The sequence below is a fragment of the Terrapene carolina genome, unplaced genomic scaffold, assembly GCF_002925995.2.
Source record: "Terrapene carolina triunguis isolate 2854851 unplaced genomic scaffold, T_m_triunguis-2.0 Scaffold130, whole genome shotgun sequence".
Lineage (NCBI taxonomy): Eukaryota > Metazoa > Chordata > Testudines > Emydidae > Terrapene > Terrapene triunguis.
The window spans coordinates 179937-196944 of record NW_020664481.1 but is presented as its reverse complement, the minus strand read 5'-3'; the positions used below and the strand labels follow the sequence as shown (position 1 = coordinate 196944).

The following is a 17008-nucleotide window of genomic DNA, read 5'->3' as shown; positions in this document are numbered from 1 at the left end:
CAATACTTCTGTTAGTCTTAAAGGTGCCACAGGACCCTCTGTTGCTTTTTACAGATTCAGACTAACACGGCTACCACTCTGCTAATGTGGGTTACTATTAGAGGAGTGTACGCTAGGGAACAATCTTATCCTGGCCCTGGAAAGTTGGACTGACTAGATCTTGTAATAGATCTTCATCTCTGCTTTCTGAATCACCTGCCTGCTGCTTCTATTGTGGACTCGGAGAGCTGGTTGACTTGGTGGTTGTGGTGTTTGAGATGAGGGTAGCACTGTATCTCTGGTTCTGATTATTTCCATGCTTCTCTATGCCCACTTTATTCCTGCAGCTCTAGCGGAGGAGTTAGAATGCAGGGATTGCAGCATTAAGTGTTAGTTTGAAAAACATGGGTGAATTGATTTGGTTGCTGTGTTGATAGGATTCTAATAACCTCTATGGATTTTGGGAGGTGTGCATACATGTTCTCTTCCCCACTTCTGATTCAAACAGGTAAAACAAGCCAGGGAAACAATTTTATGGAGCCTGTTCCCTCCCTTCAGTGACAGCTTTGGTGTGTTCTTGGGATGGGGGGGAACATCACCAGTTTTGGAATAGTTGGATGAGGTATCTGTCACAGACTTGAACAGTGGTGTTCAGAGGAATGCTTTTCTCTAATAACTAACGTCTCTCTCTCTCTCTCTCTCTCTCTCTCAGACCCAAGAATTCAAAGCAGCCGGAACGGGAAGAGAAACGGGTCCTGGGTCTGGTATTGCTGCGTGGAGAGAACCTGGTGTCTATGACAGTTGAGGGGCCACCTCCAAAAGATGTAAGGAGAAGGATGGGTGCAGAACCAAAAGGGTCAGATAAATCCAGTCTCCATTGCCAACAGGGTTTAAATGGCTAGTCATTAGCTCCACTCTTTCCCAGCACTAGCCTGTGTCTAAATCCAGGGGATTTCACTGTGCAAAGTCTAACTTGATCTGCAGCAGCTTACACCCATTAGAGATGAAGTGCTTGGGGGTCTGAAGCATCTTGCTGTACTGAAATCACTGATTGCTTGTATTTCCCTATGTTTCAGACTGGCATTGCCCGGGTGCCTCTAGCTGGAGCTGCAGGAGGACCTGGAGTTGGGAGGGCAGCTGGAAGAGGAGTACCAGCTGGAGCCCCCATGCCACAGGCGCCAGCAGGGTTAGCTGGTCCTGTCAGAGGAGTCGGAGGACCATCCCAACAGGTGAAATGCTGTGGTTCAGTAGAAGAAAGGACTTAACTCTTGATTACTGTATTTTGAATAGATTTCAATCTCTTGGCTCTGGTGTGGTTCAAGTGATTGTGCTAGGCAACAGCAATCCAAAAATAGACTGTTAACTGAGGTCCTGGGACTAGCATGTAGCATAGCAGACTCCTCCGCACATCTGTGGCTCATGCACTGATAGGGAAGGGTTTGAAGGAAAAATGCAGCTTCCTGCGTAAAACCCACTTAGTATAATTCTACACTGAATTCCCCCCACAGTAGTATGTTAAGGGTGTGCAGCCCTGTCTTGTAACGAGGACTCATACATGAAATGGAAATGGGCTAAAAGTCCTAAGGCATGAGAAATGAAGTTAAACCTTTCTTCTCATTGTCCCATTTGCTATAAAAGCAACACTTTGTGCAGTATTTGTGAATTTTCTTTCTGTTCACAGGTGATGACCCCTCAGGGCCGTGGAACAGTTGCTGCTGCTGCTGCTGCAGCCACAGCTAGTATAGCAGGAGCTCCTACCCAGTACACACCAGGCCGTGGTGGTCCTCCCCCTCCAATGGGCAGAGGAGCACCTCCTCCAGGTAAGGAACAGCTTTTTTTGTGGTCTAGGTCAAGAGAAGGATCATAGGGTGTGGCTGGATTGATGATGAATCTTGACTTTATCTGAACCCAATGAAGAATTGGTATTAAGCAGGATTACTCTGAGGTCCAGCCAGTAGTTTTAGCAGTGAGTTGTGGTTATATTCAACATGGAACTGTAGCAAATAGTAAGCAAAGAATCTGCTGGAGACTTCTGCTTATTTCTCTCTGGGTTGGGAGTGTGAGCCTCAGTGCTTCTTATATTGCCAATCTGTGGTGGAATTCTCATCTCTATCTTAGGTGTAGCAAGTGTCTGTACCAGTTCTGAGACTTGTCCTCTTCCTTCCATTGCAGGAATGATGGGACCACCTCCTGGCATGAGACCACCCATGGGTCCACCAATGGGAATGCCACCTGGCCGAGGTGCACCCATGGGAATGCCTCCCCCAGGGATGAGACCGCCGCCCCCAGGGATGAGAGGTGAGTGAGCCTTCTTGGCATGTGGGGAGGGTGGTATCCAGTTTCTTCACTGTAAGCAGAAGTGTGGGACTGTGACAATGTATACACTTCAGTAGAGTATGGTGGAGCAGAACTATGTTCCCCAGCTAAGACAATTGAGAAACTAAACTGCCCTGTAAAACCATTCAGCGTCCTAAGAAGGGCCTCTAGGCCTTTTGAAGCAATGAACTGTACTGTTGCTGAATAGCATTTTCTGTGTGGCCTTGCTTCATATGCGTTCTTGTTCTTTGTAGACTTTTCAACTGATGGCCTTTGTTCTTTTCCTTCCAGGTCCCCCACCCCCTGGTATGCGCCCACCACGACCCTAAGATGTTCTGTGCTGTTACTGTGGATTGTGTGGGAACTGGTGTTAAGTGAATGGGCTCTGTTTTGCCCCCCTGAACGGCCTAGGATTCATTATGTATATTTTTTTTCTATTTACTGGCTGTAAAATTTGCCCTTTTTAATAAAGTTAGAAAACTCTCCTTTGGGAATTATTTTTATTCCACCTGCAGGTGGTTTGAGGCCCCAAGGCTCTATGTGGAAGGTGGAAAAGAACAGCATGTATTTCTTCTTTGTCTGAGTGAAGGTGTTGTACTGGCTGCTTCAACTCAGTGCATACTGTGCCACTGCTCTAAGCACCAGCCAAAGAATTAATGTTTGGGGTGGCTTTTCTGGTCTATTCTTACCATGTTTGAGGTAGATGGCTGTACCTCTGCAGAACAACTTTTGGCTTGACAGGACTATTCTCATTTGAGGGGTGCCCATGGGGGAGGCATATGAAGTGTGACGGTTGAAGAACAGGCCAAGTTCTGTCCTGCCAAGGCTGCAACGTGCACAAGGTTGTCTTGAGGCAACGTGGGACCCTAGAAGCAGTCTGATGGGGGCGGGGGGGGGGGGGGGAAGGGATTTGCTGTGATCCCACTTAAAATGGTGGTGGCAGGAGCCACCTTCAGTCCTTGAAGGAGGAGCAGCTAATGGGAGTTTTGCAAGGAAGTTCTCCAGCTGAAGGAGTGACTACATGACCATTGAAGTGAGTTTGTGTGCTTGCTGCCTGATTTAAGTATATAGTGTGGTTTGATTTGGGATCCATCTGCTGCGCCTAGCAGCCTGCTAGGCAAGGCTGAGAGCTTCTTAACAAAGCTTTGATCTCTATTCCTTTTAGCACCCATTAATCTTTAACCAGGGGACAGGGCTACTCAGGGAGAGCAGGGATTTAAAAAGCCAGCTAAGGGCTTGTCTACACTACTGCGCAGTGTCGATCTAAGATATGCAACTTCAGCTACATGAATAGTGTAGCTGAAGTGGATGTAATTAGATCTACTTACTGCGGTGTCGTCACTGTGGTAAGTCAACAGCTGACGCTCTCCTGTCAACTTCGCTTGCACGCCTCGTTCTGGTGGAGTACCAGAGTCGACGGGAGAGCGCTCAGCGGTCGATTTATTGCGTCCGCTGGATCGATTGCTGCCCACCGATCCGGCGGGTAGTGTAGACAAGCCCTAAGTGAGCAGAGGAGCTAGCTAACAGTTTTGCAAGAGCTAGATGCACCTTGTGACGAAGTGGGGGTTTTTCTTGTTTTCTGTGGAGTTTCCGTGACACACCTAATTAACATTCTTTAAACTTAGACCAATAAACTCCCTCCCACCCCCCAAAAAAGCTACAGGAGTGTAAAAAATGCATGCAGAAGTCCAGCAGCAGAGTGGGGACTATCCAGTTTACTGTAGCGAATACAGCATATGATTACCGGCCAGGTTGCGTGTGCGCATTTGGAGCGAGGAACTCATAGCCCTCGGAGACAGCATAAAGGCTCAGGAGACCAGAGTGGCTGAACTGGAGGAGCGAAGGGAGACGGAGAGGCACGTAGCTGAGACTTTCCTAGACACAGAGTGGTTCCACCCCATCTGACAGTCTCTGTGCTACTGAGGAGGATGAAACTCCTGGCAAAGAACATCATAGTAGAGGGAAATGATCCTATAGCTGGGACCCTCCTTCCAGATGCCATGGTTGTCTCCTCACACTGAAATTCCTCTCCGGCGGAGGGAATCCCACTTATTAGAAATAGCTAGGTAATAGCAATGGGAGATTTGATCACTAGAAATGTAGACGGCTGGGTTTGTGCTGAGCCTGAGAACCACATGGTGAATTGCCTGTTGGTTGCAAATCTCTTGAGACATCTAGACAGGCTTATGTGACGTGCTGGGGAGAAGCTGGTAGTCATAGTACAAATAGGTACCAATGAAATAAGGAAAGAGGTCCTGAAAGCCAAATGTAAGGAGCTAGGTACAATATTGAAGTCCAGGACCTCCGTGGTAGCATTTTCTGATATGCTGCCAGTTACACAGGCAGAACTGCAAGGTGTCACTGCATGGATGAGACAATGGTGTAGGGAAAAGGGGTTTAGGTTCATTAGGAACTGGGGGATCTTTTGGAAAGGAGGAGCCTCTAGAGCAGCAGTAATCTATTTTTGGTCAAGGTCCAGACTCCAGAGAAAATTAAATAATAATCACAATAATGATAAGTAAATAAAAAGATTCCAGGGTTCATTCAAAAGCACATGGCAGGAGCTGGATTTGGCCTACAGTCAGTCTATTGACTACCCCTGCTCTAGAGCAATAGTTCCCAACCTTTACACCTCCAGCTCCTAGGGCTCTTCCCCATGTCTCCTGCAGGAGGGAAGAGCTGACCTGTTGCTCATACTGGAGAAGAGGGGGGGGGGAAGAGAGGGAGTTGAAGCTCTGATTGGTTGTTCCACTTGTGGTGGAGGTGGGACAGTCAGGCAAACAGCCAATCAGAAGGCAGCATTCCCCCCTTTGTTCTCACACTAGTTTAAAAAAATTCCATGGCACACCTGTTTGGGCCACATGCACACAGGTTGGGAAACACTACTGTAGAAGGAGGATGGGCTCTACCAAACCAAAATGGAACCAGATTGCTGGCAACTAAAATAAGATTGTAGATAAGTTTTAAACTAAGGGCTGGGGGAAAGCTGACATTTACAGAGGCGCACATGGTTTGGGCAGAAACATTGGTTAGGAGAGGATCTATTAATGGGGATTCTCTATATCCTAATAAAGAGGTGAGGACGAAAGTTGATAAGCCTTAGCTAGGAGCAGAAAAGAAACCCGCAAATGCAAGGGTACCATTCAACTAAATCACAAAGGCAGACAGCTAAAAAGGGACGAATTGTACATGTGCTTGTATATAAATGCTAAAAGTATAAATCCTAAGATAGGTGAACTTGAGTGCCTGATATTCAGTGAAGATATTGATAAAATCTGCATCACAGAAACTTGGTAGAACAATGATAATCAACAGGACAAAGTAATAGCAGGGTAGACAATATTACAGGAATGACAGAAGGGTGTGCTGGTGGGAGACTGGCACTACAAGTGAAAAAGCATCAAGTTAAATATATTGAAAATCAAATGAATCAAACAGTACTATAGAATCTTTAGGGCAGTAGTCTCCAACCTTTTTAAGCACAAGATCACTTTTTAAATTTAAGTGCAACCCAGGTTCTACCTCAAAGAAAATGTAGAAATAACCATCACACAAACCCAACACCCTTGCCCTACTGCTTCCCTGAGGCCCCGCCCAGCTCACTCCATCCCCCCACCCTCCCTTACTTTCACCAGCCTGGGACAGGTGGTTGGGGTGCAGGAGAGAGTGTGGGCTCTGGGTTGGGGCCAAGGGGTTTGGAGCGTAGGAGAGGCTCCAGGCTGAGCCTGGGGCAAGGGTGTAGGAGGGGGCTCAGGGCTGGGGTTCAGGCTCCAGCTGGGCACTGCTTAGCTCAGGTGGTGGTGCAGCAGGACTAAGGCTGGCTCCCTGCCTGCCCTGGCTCCACGCTGCTCTGGGAAGTGGCCAGCATGTCCAGCAGCAACTCTGAGGGGGTGCGGTGGGGGGAGGTGAGACCAATTTTTTAAAAAGGCTCCAGAGCAGATCCTGGCACTTACAGGCCAGTAAACCTAACTTCAGTACCATGCAAACTGATTGAAACTATAGTAAAGAACAGAATTATCAGATGCATAGATGAACATGATTTGTTGAGGAAGAATCAACACAGCTTTTGTAAAGGGAAATTTATGCCTCAATCTATTAGAATTCTTTGAGGGGGTGAACTAACATGTGGACAAGGGTGATCCAGTGGATGTATGATATGATAGAGGCCTATAAAATCATGAATGGAGTAGAGAAAGTGAATAAGAAAGTGTTATTTACCCCTTCATGTAACACAAGAACCAGGGATCACCCAATTAAATGTATAGGTAGCAGGTTTAAAAGGAAGCACTTCTTCACACATTACACAGTCAATCTGTGGAACTCATTTCCAGGGAATGTTGTGAAGACCAAAAGTATAACTGGGTTCAAGAAAGAATTAGATAAGTTCATGGAGGATAGGTCTCTGAGTAGGTATTAGCCAAGATGGCCAGGGATGCAATCCCATGCTCTAGTGACCTTAGCCTTTAAATGCCAGAAACTGGGAGTGGACAACAGGGGACGCATCATTCAATAATTGCCCTGTTCTTTTCATTCCCTCTGAAGCACTTGGTATTGGCCATTGTTGGAAGACAGGATACTGGGCTGGATGGACCACTAGTCTGAGCCAGGATGGCTCCTGTGATGTTAACCAATTGGTGGGAGTCCCCCAGAACTTATAGTGACAGTCCTCTTTCTCCTGCCAGAGGCCTCCTAGAACAGTGGGTTCTAGTATTCACCTTCTAGAGCTTTTCTTCAAGATGTCTGCCGCCTCAGGCAGCTATTACTTGTTTGGTTACACATGGCTCAGTTTTTAAACTTAAGAGAAAGCTTTGTGTTTGCTATTAGTAGGAGACTCCAGGAGCTGGAACTCAGCACTGAATTACGAAGTCAGCAAATTACAGTGGTTTGGCATCTGTCCCATTATGCCACTACAAAGGGCCCTGTCTACATCTCAACAAAGACAACTAAAAATGGAACTTGGCCTTCACTCCCAAATGAGTTTGACATCCCTGGTATAAGTACATTTCACCTTTTCTGGACTGTGCTGCAGCAAGCTGTTCTAATCCAGTCATGTTCATCCTAACGTAGCTTCTGGTCAGGTTTTTGATCGAGACCCACATCTGTACTCTCCACTATAGAATTGCTACCTGTCCTTTTATTAAACTGGATATTATTAAGCTTGCCAGACTAAGGTCAACTGTTTTCTCTATCACAGGGCCCCTTCCCTTGTCAAGACTAATGCACTGAGTAAGACCTCGTACAGTAGCAGCAGGCAGAGTGGTGGCTTATATGTATTGGGACTAGTGCTAGAATATTTTTTCCAGCATCTGCAGCCATTGCATTAGGACAGCATGGAAGAAAATAGCTGGAGTGAACGTAGTCTGAATCCAGGCATATTTGTTCCTGCAGCATAGCATGACATAGGGCTACCTCCTTCTCACAAGGGGAGAGGCAGGCTGTGCCCTTAGTGCTCCTGTGCTACCTCTAGTAGACCTCAACTCTAGAGCAACTGCTACTCCTTGTGATTGTTCAACTCTTCCCTGTTTTAGAGCAGGGTTCCAAGGGCTAGATATAGATACAGCCCTTTCTGCTGCATTTTCTCTCCCACTAACTTCCTGGCAGTATCAGCAAGTGGTGCCACCCTTCTTCAAGGAAAGTTGATGACTAGAGTTAAGTAACTATTTGCCCATTCACCACATCTGTTCCAGCAATTTTCGCATAGTAACATTACAGGAACTTCTTGTAAGTTTCTTGCCTCCTTGCTCACTGATGTAAGTGTACAGCACAAGACGTAAAGAAGTGAGAACCATCCTAGCAGTTTTGTACCATCTCCCATGGTCTAGTTTTCTCAACTGCCACAGCTAAGTGAGCAGCAGGCTATGTTACAAAAGTATAAGGAAGTCAATCCTTCGCCGCAACTGCAGAAGATATGGTTTTCCTTTATGTGCTAATTCAGCAGGTGCTGGTGCATTTGCACTGAGTCCAAGAATTTAACAGACATTGTAAGTTCAGGCCACTTAAGAGGCTACATTATTCTAGCAAATACTGAATGGAAAGCAGGGTTTTTCTGGAAGAGGCACAAAGTCTCCTACAGTTAGATTTTCCAGGGAATCCCTCTGGCAAACAGCGGCTGTTACTTCCTCTTATACCTGTAAAAAGACAATATTGGAAGTCCTAATCAGTCCAAATGCCTGCACTAGTGATAAAAGGACAGGATAGGGGTAAATGAGCCCCTAGGCAAAGGCAATGCCAGCCTGCTCAGAAGTAGCCCACAAGTGTGCCAGTAAAACACAAGTCTCCATGTGTGTTCCCAGACTTGGGGCTGGCAGCACTGGCTGAACAGGGCTGACTTTGTATCCAGATTAGCACCATGGCTGCTTACCTGCTGTGGACCTTGGAGGAGGAAATGGGACAAACCAGGCCAACAGAAAAATCTTAAAGGTAATAAGGCTGTTTACCTGGACTTGGATTTGAAGTTTCCTCCTTTCCTGTGTCGGGCTAAGCCCAAACGCTTCCGCTCTTCAAAGGAGGGGCTGCACGGGAAAGAGCTCAGTGAGACATAGCCATGCTCCCTGAAATAGGATGCTCTATACCCCTCTGCTCAGTTCATGTGTTGCCCATGGGTTTGTTCTTACCTGCCATGATTCAGTACTTTTCTGGTGCTGACTGTGAAGATAGTCTTAGCTCAGAAAAGTATTCCTTTGCTCACCCACCGCACTGCCCCCTGCCCATGCAAGGAGTGGGTTTTTTTTGTTTTTTTTTTTAAAGCTGGAAGGGACCCTGAAAGGTCATCGAGTCCAGCCCCCTGCCTTCACTAGCAGGACCAAGTACTGATTTTGCCCCAGATCCCTAGGTGGCCCCCTCAAGGATTGAACTCACAACCCTGGGTTCAGCAGGCCAACGCTCAAACCACTGAGCTATCCCTGCCCCCACTCACGCCACCTGATCTCTTCCTGCCCCCAGATACCTGAAGTGGCCTTATGGAAGCAGCACCTCTGGTCTGTGACAGAGGTGCTCTCAGACAGGACACCCCCTGCTCTCCTTACAAGCTATTTAAGGTAGACAGAATGACTCCTGTATAAACTCTCCCTTTCCCCGGCTGCTATCCTTCAAAGCAGCAAGATGAAGCCTGAGCCCCTCTCTACTGCCTGCAGAAGGTATCACTGGTGAAGATTTCCATGGATATGAAAGGAATAGAGTGCCTCCACCACAGCCTGTGCAAACCCAGTGATGTGGAGCCAAGTTACCCAGCACGATACTGTTTTAGGGCCTTCCTGCTTGTGTTGGTGAGCTCCTCGTCGAAGACAGATGATTGCTTCTTCCGTTTGGGGCCTTGGAAAGAAAGCAACAACAGAGCCAGCGATTAGCAAGGCTTGATGTACAGAAGCAGGGTCCCTGCTAAGGTCACACAGTCCACAACATTATTTGCATTACTATAGCGCCTAGGAACTCAAGTCATGGACCATAATCCCATGGTGCTAGATGCTGTACAAATGCAGAACAAAAAGACTGGCCTCAGCCCTCCTAATGATGGGTGTGGGCACTGGGAACATACATTTTATGGACAGGAAATGGACTCTTCCGTCACTGCCCGCAGTCTCCAGTGTTCCAATCTTCTAGGTCACTTTCTATTGATTTGGTTTGTTAACAGCACAGACACCAGTGACATTTATGCAATCAGCATTAAGATAAATGCTAGCAGCAAAACCCTCCTGCACCCCAGCAGTAAGCATGCTCTCAGCTCTCACAAGCAGCATCCAGCTCTAAGGAGCAGCTACATTGCAACTGGGAAATCAGCTAAAGCATTCTCTGAGCTGTTTTTGTGGAGAACAGATGCTCTTCTCTTACCTGCTGCTGCTGAGGGAGGCTCATCCTCAGGCACAACTCGAGCTCGCTTTGCTCGGCGGTTCCTCTTTGCTACACGCTCTGCATACATCTGTGACTTCAGGATTTCAAATTGTGATCTCTCCTCTGGCTGGGAGAGACAGAAATCTAAGTTTACAGCTAATATGCCCCTGCATGAGGGAGCAGACCAAGTCACCCAGGCCCCTGCCTCCTCTCGGATCCCCTCACTCACTGTCATTTGGCCTTTTTTCTGAGTATCCTGCATAAATTTCTTCCTCTTCTTCTTTCCTCTCAACGCCAAGTCAAATTCCTGAAGGGCTTTAGTCACTGGAGAGAGAGAGAGACAGACAAAGGGTGAGGGAATACAGAAGGTTCAAGAACAGAGGGCAATTTCAGACCCAATTCAGAGATGCATCATTCGAATTAACCCATTGGTCCAGACCCAAAGGCCTCTCTCTTCCCAGGACTCACGTTTCTCTTTTTTTCTCTCCTCTCGGCTCTGGAACCAGCTCCGCTCAGGCCCCTCTTCCACCTTCTGTTCTCCTGCCTCCAGTCGCTTCTTTGCCATGTTGATCTGTGGGACAGCCCAAGCAGATAGGGAGCTCATGGACCTGCAGAGTGACCACTACCCAGTCTGGGGAAACTAGGGCAGGAAATAGCTCTCCCAATCTCAACACCTCACTGGGTCACTGTCAGCATTTGTGCTTAGAAGCCCCTGGTAGTAGGAATTATAGTGCATGGAGCCTCAAGAGCCCCTGCTCACCTTCACTAGGTGACTGGGGGCACATTTCCCCACCAAGAATGCCCTACCCTGGGCTAGGGGCTTTGCCCTGTTCATCCTCCAGAGTAGCCAGCCCACACACAGGGGAGTGAGTTCCCCACATCTCAGTGCCCTATCCAGCCCAGGCTGTAGGAGCAAGCTCTCACTACCCTCACCTGGGCCTCTGATTGCTGCATCTCACGCTCCTCACGCTCTAGACGCAGCACTGCATACACATCTTTCTCCAGCTTCTCAATCTTCTCCCGGAATTTCAGGATCACATCTGCAGATGCACCCAGTGGGGGCCAGAGAGAAAGACAAACACGGTCCCTGTGAGAATTGCCTATGCTTCAGCACCTCCCATCCCCACCGCCCACGGGGCTACTTGTCTGCAACCCCGTCCCAGCAAGGCACATACCCTGGGGGAGGATTCTGGCCTTCACTGGCATCTTGGCTGTCTTCACAATCTCCTTCAGCATCTTGCGCTCCTCCTCACCCACCAGTGAGACTGAGCGGCCAGCCCGACCGGCCCGCGCTGTCCGCCCCACCCGGTGCACATAGTGCTTGGTGGTGTTGGGCATGGTGAAGTTGATCACCTGGTGGGGAGACATGGGGTTAGCAGGAAAGCAAGGCCAATGTCAGACTCATGGTACCTCAAGTGGGCTCAGAGCCTCGCACACTTACCGTTTTGACACCTTCAATGTCAAGTCCTCGGGCTGCAACATCCGTAGCTACCAGGACATCAATCTGCTCATCTTTAAAGCGCCTGAGCGCAGAGAATACAATCAGTTATGCAAGCAATGGGCTCCCTCCCCAATTCTTGCAGAAGCCACTCTTCTTCCCCTCTGGGGCTACCCACTATACCAGTACCTGAGGGCCTCCAACCGTTGTGTCTGAGAGAGGTTCCCATGTAGCTCCCCCACCTGCAGACCCATCAGCCCCAGCAGGATGTGCATGCGGTGAGCCTGCTTCTTGGTCTGTGTGAAAAGCATCACGTGGTCTGTGAAGGTCCGTGTCAGCAGAGCTGAAAGATAAAGTCCTGTCAGCAAGCAGCAGAGGCAGCTCTAGGTGTCCCCACAAAGCTGCCTTGCAGTAAAACACTGCTTCCAGCTTTCCCATGCCACTTGCCAGGGCTCACCCATCCAACTCCTCCTCCCACGCCGCACTACTCACCTGACACGATAGCTTCTCTGTCCCCTTCTCTGTTGGGACGGACCCGGATGAATTCCTGCCGCAGGAAAGGAGCTACATCCGTGTTGCTATTCACAAAAATCCGGACAGGATTTTTCAGGGAAACAGCAGCCAAATCTTTCACCTATCCAAATGAAGGAAGGGAAGCATCACTACACTGAAAAAGAGAAGTCTGCCCAAACCCTCCATTCCCACCCTCCCATCTGAACTGAACATGCCTCCCAACAGGCTGCTTAGGCACCATCCTTACCTCATCTGTCATGGTGGCAGAGAACAGCATGGTCTGACGGTGGTGGGAGCACAGCCGAATTATCTCCTTCATCTGTTCCTCAAAATACTCATCCAACATCCTAGAAAGGAGAGAAGCTGTAGAAGACTCTGCTCTACCCATCAACCCTGACCAGCTGCTGTTCTAGACCAGGCAAACTCTCCTCTCACAGCAATGGGAAAGCTAGAAGCCAATGCCTCATTCTCCGCCACCCACCCAGCTTACCTGTCTGCCTCATCCAAGATCAGCACTTCGATGCTGCTCAGGTGGAAGGAGGGGCAGTTATGGAGATGATCTATCAGGCGCCCAGGGGTGGCAATCAGAATGTCTGGCCCAGAGCGCAAAGCTGCCTCTTGAGTCTTCACATCCAAGCCTCCTGTAATGGTGAAAACCCAGAAAGGACCATGAGATCCTGGAGCAGGATGAGATAGAGAGCCCCCAGGCCTGTATCCATTGCGGGGGTGAAGAGTCCTTTCAGTGAGTACCTCAGACACCAGATACAAAAGTGACCCCTTGATTGCAGATATGGACCGTCCCCAGATGCCATGGGAGAAGCACAGGACACCACTCCAGGTTAAAGCATCAGTGTGTGTACACGCTGTGAACAGGTGCACCATTGCCTGACCAGCTCTAATCATGGGACTCCAGGTTCTCTATGCCCCCATCCCTTAGAGTTAGGGGTCACCTGCAGCAGTTTGGAAGGGGATAGCATGGTCCATGCAAACTGAATTCTCAGCCTCATGGCTCATACTCACCCACAGCTAGGCAGGTTGTGATGCTGCTGAACTGGGCCAGCTGCTTGGTGACAGAGTGCACTTGAATGCCTAACTCTCGTGTTGGCACCAGAACCAGCACCCGAGTCACTGGAGCCTGGCGAGGTTTGTAGATCAAGCGCTCCAGTACAGGTAGGGTGAATGCAGCGGTTTTACCTGCAGAACAAAGGGCATCAAGAATTAGTTCACCTCAAAAACATGATGCTTCCCTGAGCATCTCAGTCCTCATCCAGGCTCTTACCTGTCCCAGTGGCAGCACAAGCACAAATATCCTTCCCCAGCAGACCCACGGGGATACAGGCCTTCTGGATTGGGGTTGGCTGCTTGAAGCCCAGGGCTGTGATTGCCTGCCAAGGAAACAGAATAGTTAGGCATCAGATAAAAGAAAGGGAAATCTCAATCTGGATACAACCTGTGCAGTGGAAATCTCACCTTATTCTACACTAGAAAACATTAATTCCCCCAGAGCTAGCGCTCATGCCCATTCCCTACACTGTCTCCTGCTAGGAGAGACTGTGACTGGAGTAGCTGGGAGTTTCCCCAAAAGCACATGGGAGAGGCTGTGAACTCCTGCCCCCTTCCTTGCAATCCTTTCTGCAGTGACTGAAAGAGCTTAATACCTTTAGTAGAGGGCGTGAGAGGTTCATGTCCTGGAATGACAAATTATCATCGTACTGAGATGCATCTTCAAAAAATCTCTCTGTTTCCTGAAGGAAATAAAACCAAGAGGAAGAGCTGAAACAATTTCCAGCACACATTGCACTGCTGGGCTCCATCCTACACACTTATCGTTTGTCAAGTGGGTCTGGGTTCTTTGGAATGGAAGGTGCTTGCTGGAGAAATGCTCAGTGTTATTCTACCCTACTCTCCAGTGACACTCACCATCTCTCCTACTTTCTTCTGTCTCTTTCGCTCCTTCACCTTGAGGGTATCTGAAAAGAAAGAGAGATATGCTAAGCATTCAGTATCAGCTAAAAGCAACTTCACCTAAGCCCCAACCAAGGCATGTTTCCTGCACCCCAGTGTGCCTGCCAGAGTTCTACCCCTCATCTCCCCCTCCAGTCAGTCATTGATGGAGAGGCCTGTGAAACTGATTCCCAAGCAAACTGGGGAATCAGTTGGCAAGCAAGTTCCTTTCCCCATGGAAAGGACATACCTCTGATGGAAATACTGGAAGCTGAAACTCTAATTAGACAAGAGCAAAATCTGGAAGAACAATATTGCAGGGACCAGCGGGGAGGAGATATGGCAAATAAAGGAGATTCCTGCCCATTCCCCTTCCATGCTGCCACTGGTGCCCAGCTCTCTCTCATGAGATTCTCTTCCACACTCTGCCAATGGCCCCCTACTAATTTCTTTCTTCCAGCCCCTTCCCCATACCTTGTAATTACCTGTTTTGGTGAGGATACTCTCATCAGTTGAGGAATATTGGGACTCTACATCCTCTTCCTCCTCTCCACTGCCTTCCTCACTTTCCTTCTCTTTGGTTTCATCCTTCTCCATCTCTGTGTCTTCCCCTTTCATCTTAACATGTTTCGCTTCCCTTTCCTAAGAGAAGACATGAGATCAATGGCCTGGGGAGCGCGTCAGAAAGATCCCAGCCAAACTCTAAACAGAAGTTTCCAAGGGTTTTCTTGTGGAAAAGGGGGTGGAAAGAAGGGCAGAGTTCCCTCCCCCCCCACACAATGGGGAGGTCCTTCCAAGGGTTGGTGGTGGTAGGAGCTAAAAGCTTTTGTCCATCAATCAGCGAACATCCCACTAACCTGGGTTTTCCTTTTTTTTCTCACTTTTTCAATCTTCTCATCCAGTGTTGTTGCTGCTGCTCTCTGGGCAGGGCAAGACAGACAGTTAGGGAGAGGAAGGGGGAATCTGTAAGAGCCACCCAGCAGCGGCTGACACACAGCAATGCTGGCAAACAACAACGGGAATAGGAAAACGTGATCATCATCATTTATATGCAGGCCCCAAAAGTCTGCAAGGTGCATGACAGAGCAGTGAGAGAAGACTTGGTCCCTCTCCCAGAGGCCTTTCAACCTAAAGTCTGGGGCAATACAAAGAGTCAGAGTAAAACAACAGGGTATGGGACTTGGGTGTTTTGGGCATATATTGATCGTTTCCATTAGTTTTAATTCACTTTACCAGACACAGAAGTGTGGATGGTGGAATGGGCTCTAAGTCACCAGGGTCGGTTGTCAGGGTCACGGCACCCAACTGACATCTGGTAAGGTTCCAATAGGACCCTATGCACCCCAGGAGACCCTACCCATCGCAACCTCCATCCCCTTCGTTCTGTGAGGGGAGAATGAAAAGTGCAAGTCTGTTTACCATAGAGAAAATGATCAACAGAGCCAACTGCTATTCACCCCATCTCACAACACAAGACCAAGAAAACGTTCAATGCAATTGGGAAGCTAGAGGGGGGAGGGATAGCTCAGTGGTTTGAGCATTGGCCTGCTAAACCCAGGGTTGTGAGTTCAATCCTTGAGGGGGACACTTAAGGATCTGGGGCAAAATCAGTACTTGGTCCTGCTAGTGAAGGCAGGGGGCTGGACTCGATGACCTTTCAAGGTCCCTTCCAGTTCTAGGAGATGGGATATCTCCATTAATTTAATTTATAGAAATTCAGAACAGATCAACGGCAATACTTGTTCACACGATGCACAGTTAGCACTCACCGCTGCAACGCAAGGTTGTGCAGCAGAGTTACAAACAGAGGAATTTACGCCATTCACGTGGGGAATGAGCCTAGACACACATATTAAACAAGTTTTAAAGAAGGCATAAAATTCGGGCTGCAGCCATAATCCAGCGAGGCCTCTCCCAGCACTGCCTCGGGCAGGGTTTCTGGGCCCCGCGCCCCAGCAAGCCCCCTGCCCACGTACCTTGCCCCTGAGCTGGCGCAGCGCCTCCGCCCAAGCCCCGCTCGACGCGCCCGGAGCCTCCTTCTCCGCGAAGACGAAGCCGGCACTGAAGTCCCCGCCGCGGCGTCTCTGCTGCCCCCGGCCCAGCGGCTCCTGCGGAGGAGAAGCGGGTGAGGCGCGGCCCAGACGCCAGCCTGGCTCCGGGGCCCAGACGGCAGCCTGGCTCCGGGGCCCAGACGGCAGCCTGGCTCCGGGGCCCGGCCCGGCCCAGCGGCTCCTGCGGACGAGAAGCGGGTGAGGCGGGGCCCAGACGGCAGCCTGGCTCCGGGGCCCGGCCCGGCCCGCGGCGGCCCCTCACCTCCTCATCCGCCGAGTCCCCGGACTCGGGCTCCTCTGGCGCCGCATCCCCGTCCCCGAGCGTGGCCACGAGCCCCAGCCCCTGCAGCATGGCGGGCGCGCGCACGCCGAGAGCCTCCCCGCTCCCAGGCCCCGGCCCCTGCTCAGCAGGCAGCACGCGGCGCCCTGCCTCACTCGCGCGTGGCGCATGCGCGGGGGGCCAGTGGGCGGGGCCACGGGCGCCCCCGAGATGCCCCGCCCCCGGGCGGAGTCGGACCCCTTCCGCCCCGGAAAGGAAACCGAAAGCGCCGGCGGGGTGGAGCCGCTTCCCCCTCAGGGTGCGGGCGGCGCCGCGGGGTCGGAGCGAGCTGGGGCCTGACTGGTGATGGTGAGAAGCGTCCGCGGTCTCCCTCTCCCGGCCCGGGGCGGCTCTTGGCTCGGGCCAGGCTGGGGGTCTGTTCTTCCGCGCCCCGGGCCTGCTGCCAGGCTGGGCCCAGCGCGGAGCGAGGCTGGGTCCTGGGGCGGGGGAGGCACCTGTGTACGGAGAAGCCCCTTATGGCAGTAGGGCGCCGCTCGTGCCCGGAGGTCGGGCCGGAAAGGGGGAGGGGGGGCTGGAGGGAAGGAGAGGAAGAGGGGCTGGAGGGAAGGAGAGCGGGAAGGCTGGAGGGGAGGTCTGGGGAGACTGGAGCGGAGGGCCGGA

General features: G+C 50.3%; 2 protein-coding genes across 2 annotated transcripts; one reads left to right on the top strand and one right to left on the bottom strand.

Moving 5' to 3' along the window:
- The first annotated feature begins 105 nt into the window (after positions 1-105).
- Positions 106-2780, top strand: SNRPB (small nuclear ribonucleoprotein polypeptides B and B1). The gene is made up of 5 exons (XM_026652768.2): positions 106-803; positions 1056-1208; positions 1661-1799; positions 2152-2277; positions 2587-2780. Exons 1-5 carry the CDS (start codon positions 774-776, stop codon positions 2622-2624), a joined length of 486 nt encoding a protein of 161 aa, XP_026508553.1. The 5' UTR covers positions 106-773; the 3' UTR covers positions 2625-2780.
- Positions 2781-8193: 5413 nt separating this feature from the next.
- On the bottom strand, positions 8194-16488 carry DDX27 (DEAD-box helicase 27). Its single transcript, XM_024196727.2, has 21 exons — positions 16331-16488; positions 15994-16125; positions 14875-14937; positions 14503-14659; positions 13994-14043; positions 13732-13818; positions 13353-13458; positions 13094-13267; positions 12564-12714; positions 12321-12420; positions 12053-12194; positions 11750-11903; positions 11564-11645; positions 11298-11475; positions 11056-11162; positions 10591-10693; positions 10352-10446; positions 10123-10249; positions 9522-9606; positions 8733-8807; positions 8194-8423 (listed from the first exon to the last, which is right to left on the bottom strand). Exons 1-21 carry the CDS (start codon positions 16418-16420, stop codon positions 8408-8410), a joined length of 2274 nt encoding a protein of 757 aa, XP_024052495.1. The 5' UTR covers positions 16421-16488; the 3' UTR covers positions 8194-8407.
- Between the last annotated feature and the right edge of the window lie 520 nt (positions 16489-17008).

Bases quoted from the DNA above. Each gene is read 5' to 3' on its own strand.
- SNRPB (XM_026652768.2), top strand. From the start codon at position 774: ATGACAGTTGAGGGGCCACCTCCAAAAGAT. The intron at 1,209-1,660 runs GTGAAATGCTGT...TTCTGTTCACAG, and splicing joins TCGGAGGACCATCCCAACAG to GTGATGACCCCTCAGGGCCG. The intron at 2,278-2,586 runs GTGAGTGAGCCT...TTTTCCTTCCAG, and splicing joins GCCGCCCCCAGGGATGAGAG to GTCCCCCACCCCCTGGTATG.
- DDX27 (XM_024196727.2), bottom strand. From the start codon at position 16,420: ATGCTGCAGGGGCTGGGGCTCGTGGCCACGCTCGGGGACGGGGATGCG. The intron at 12,421-12,563 runs GTAAGCTGGGTG...TCTCCTTTCTAG, and splicing joins ATCTTGGATGAGGCAGACAG to GATGTTGGATGAGTATTTTG. The intron at 11,904-12,052 runs GTGAGTAGTGCG...TTTATCTTTCAG, and splicing joins CAGAGAAGCTATCGTGTCAG to CTCTGCTGACACGGACCTTC.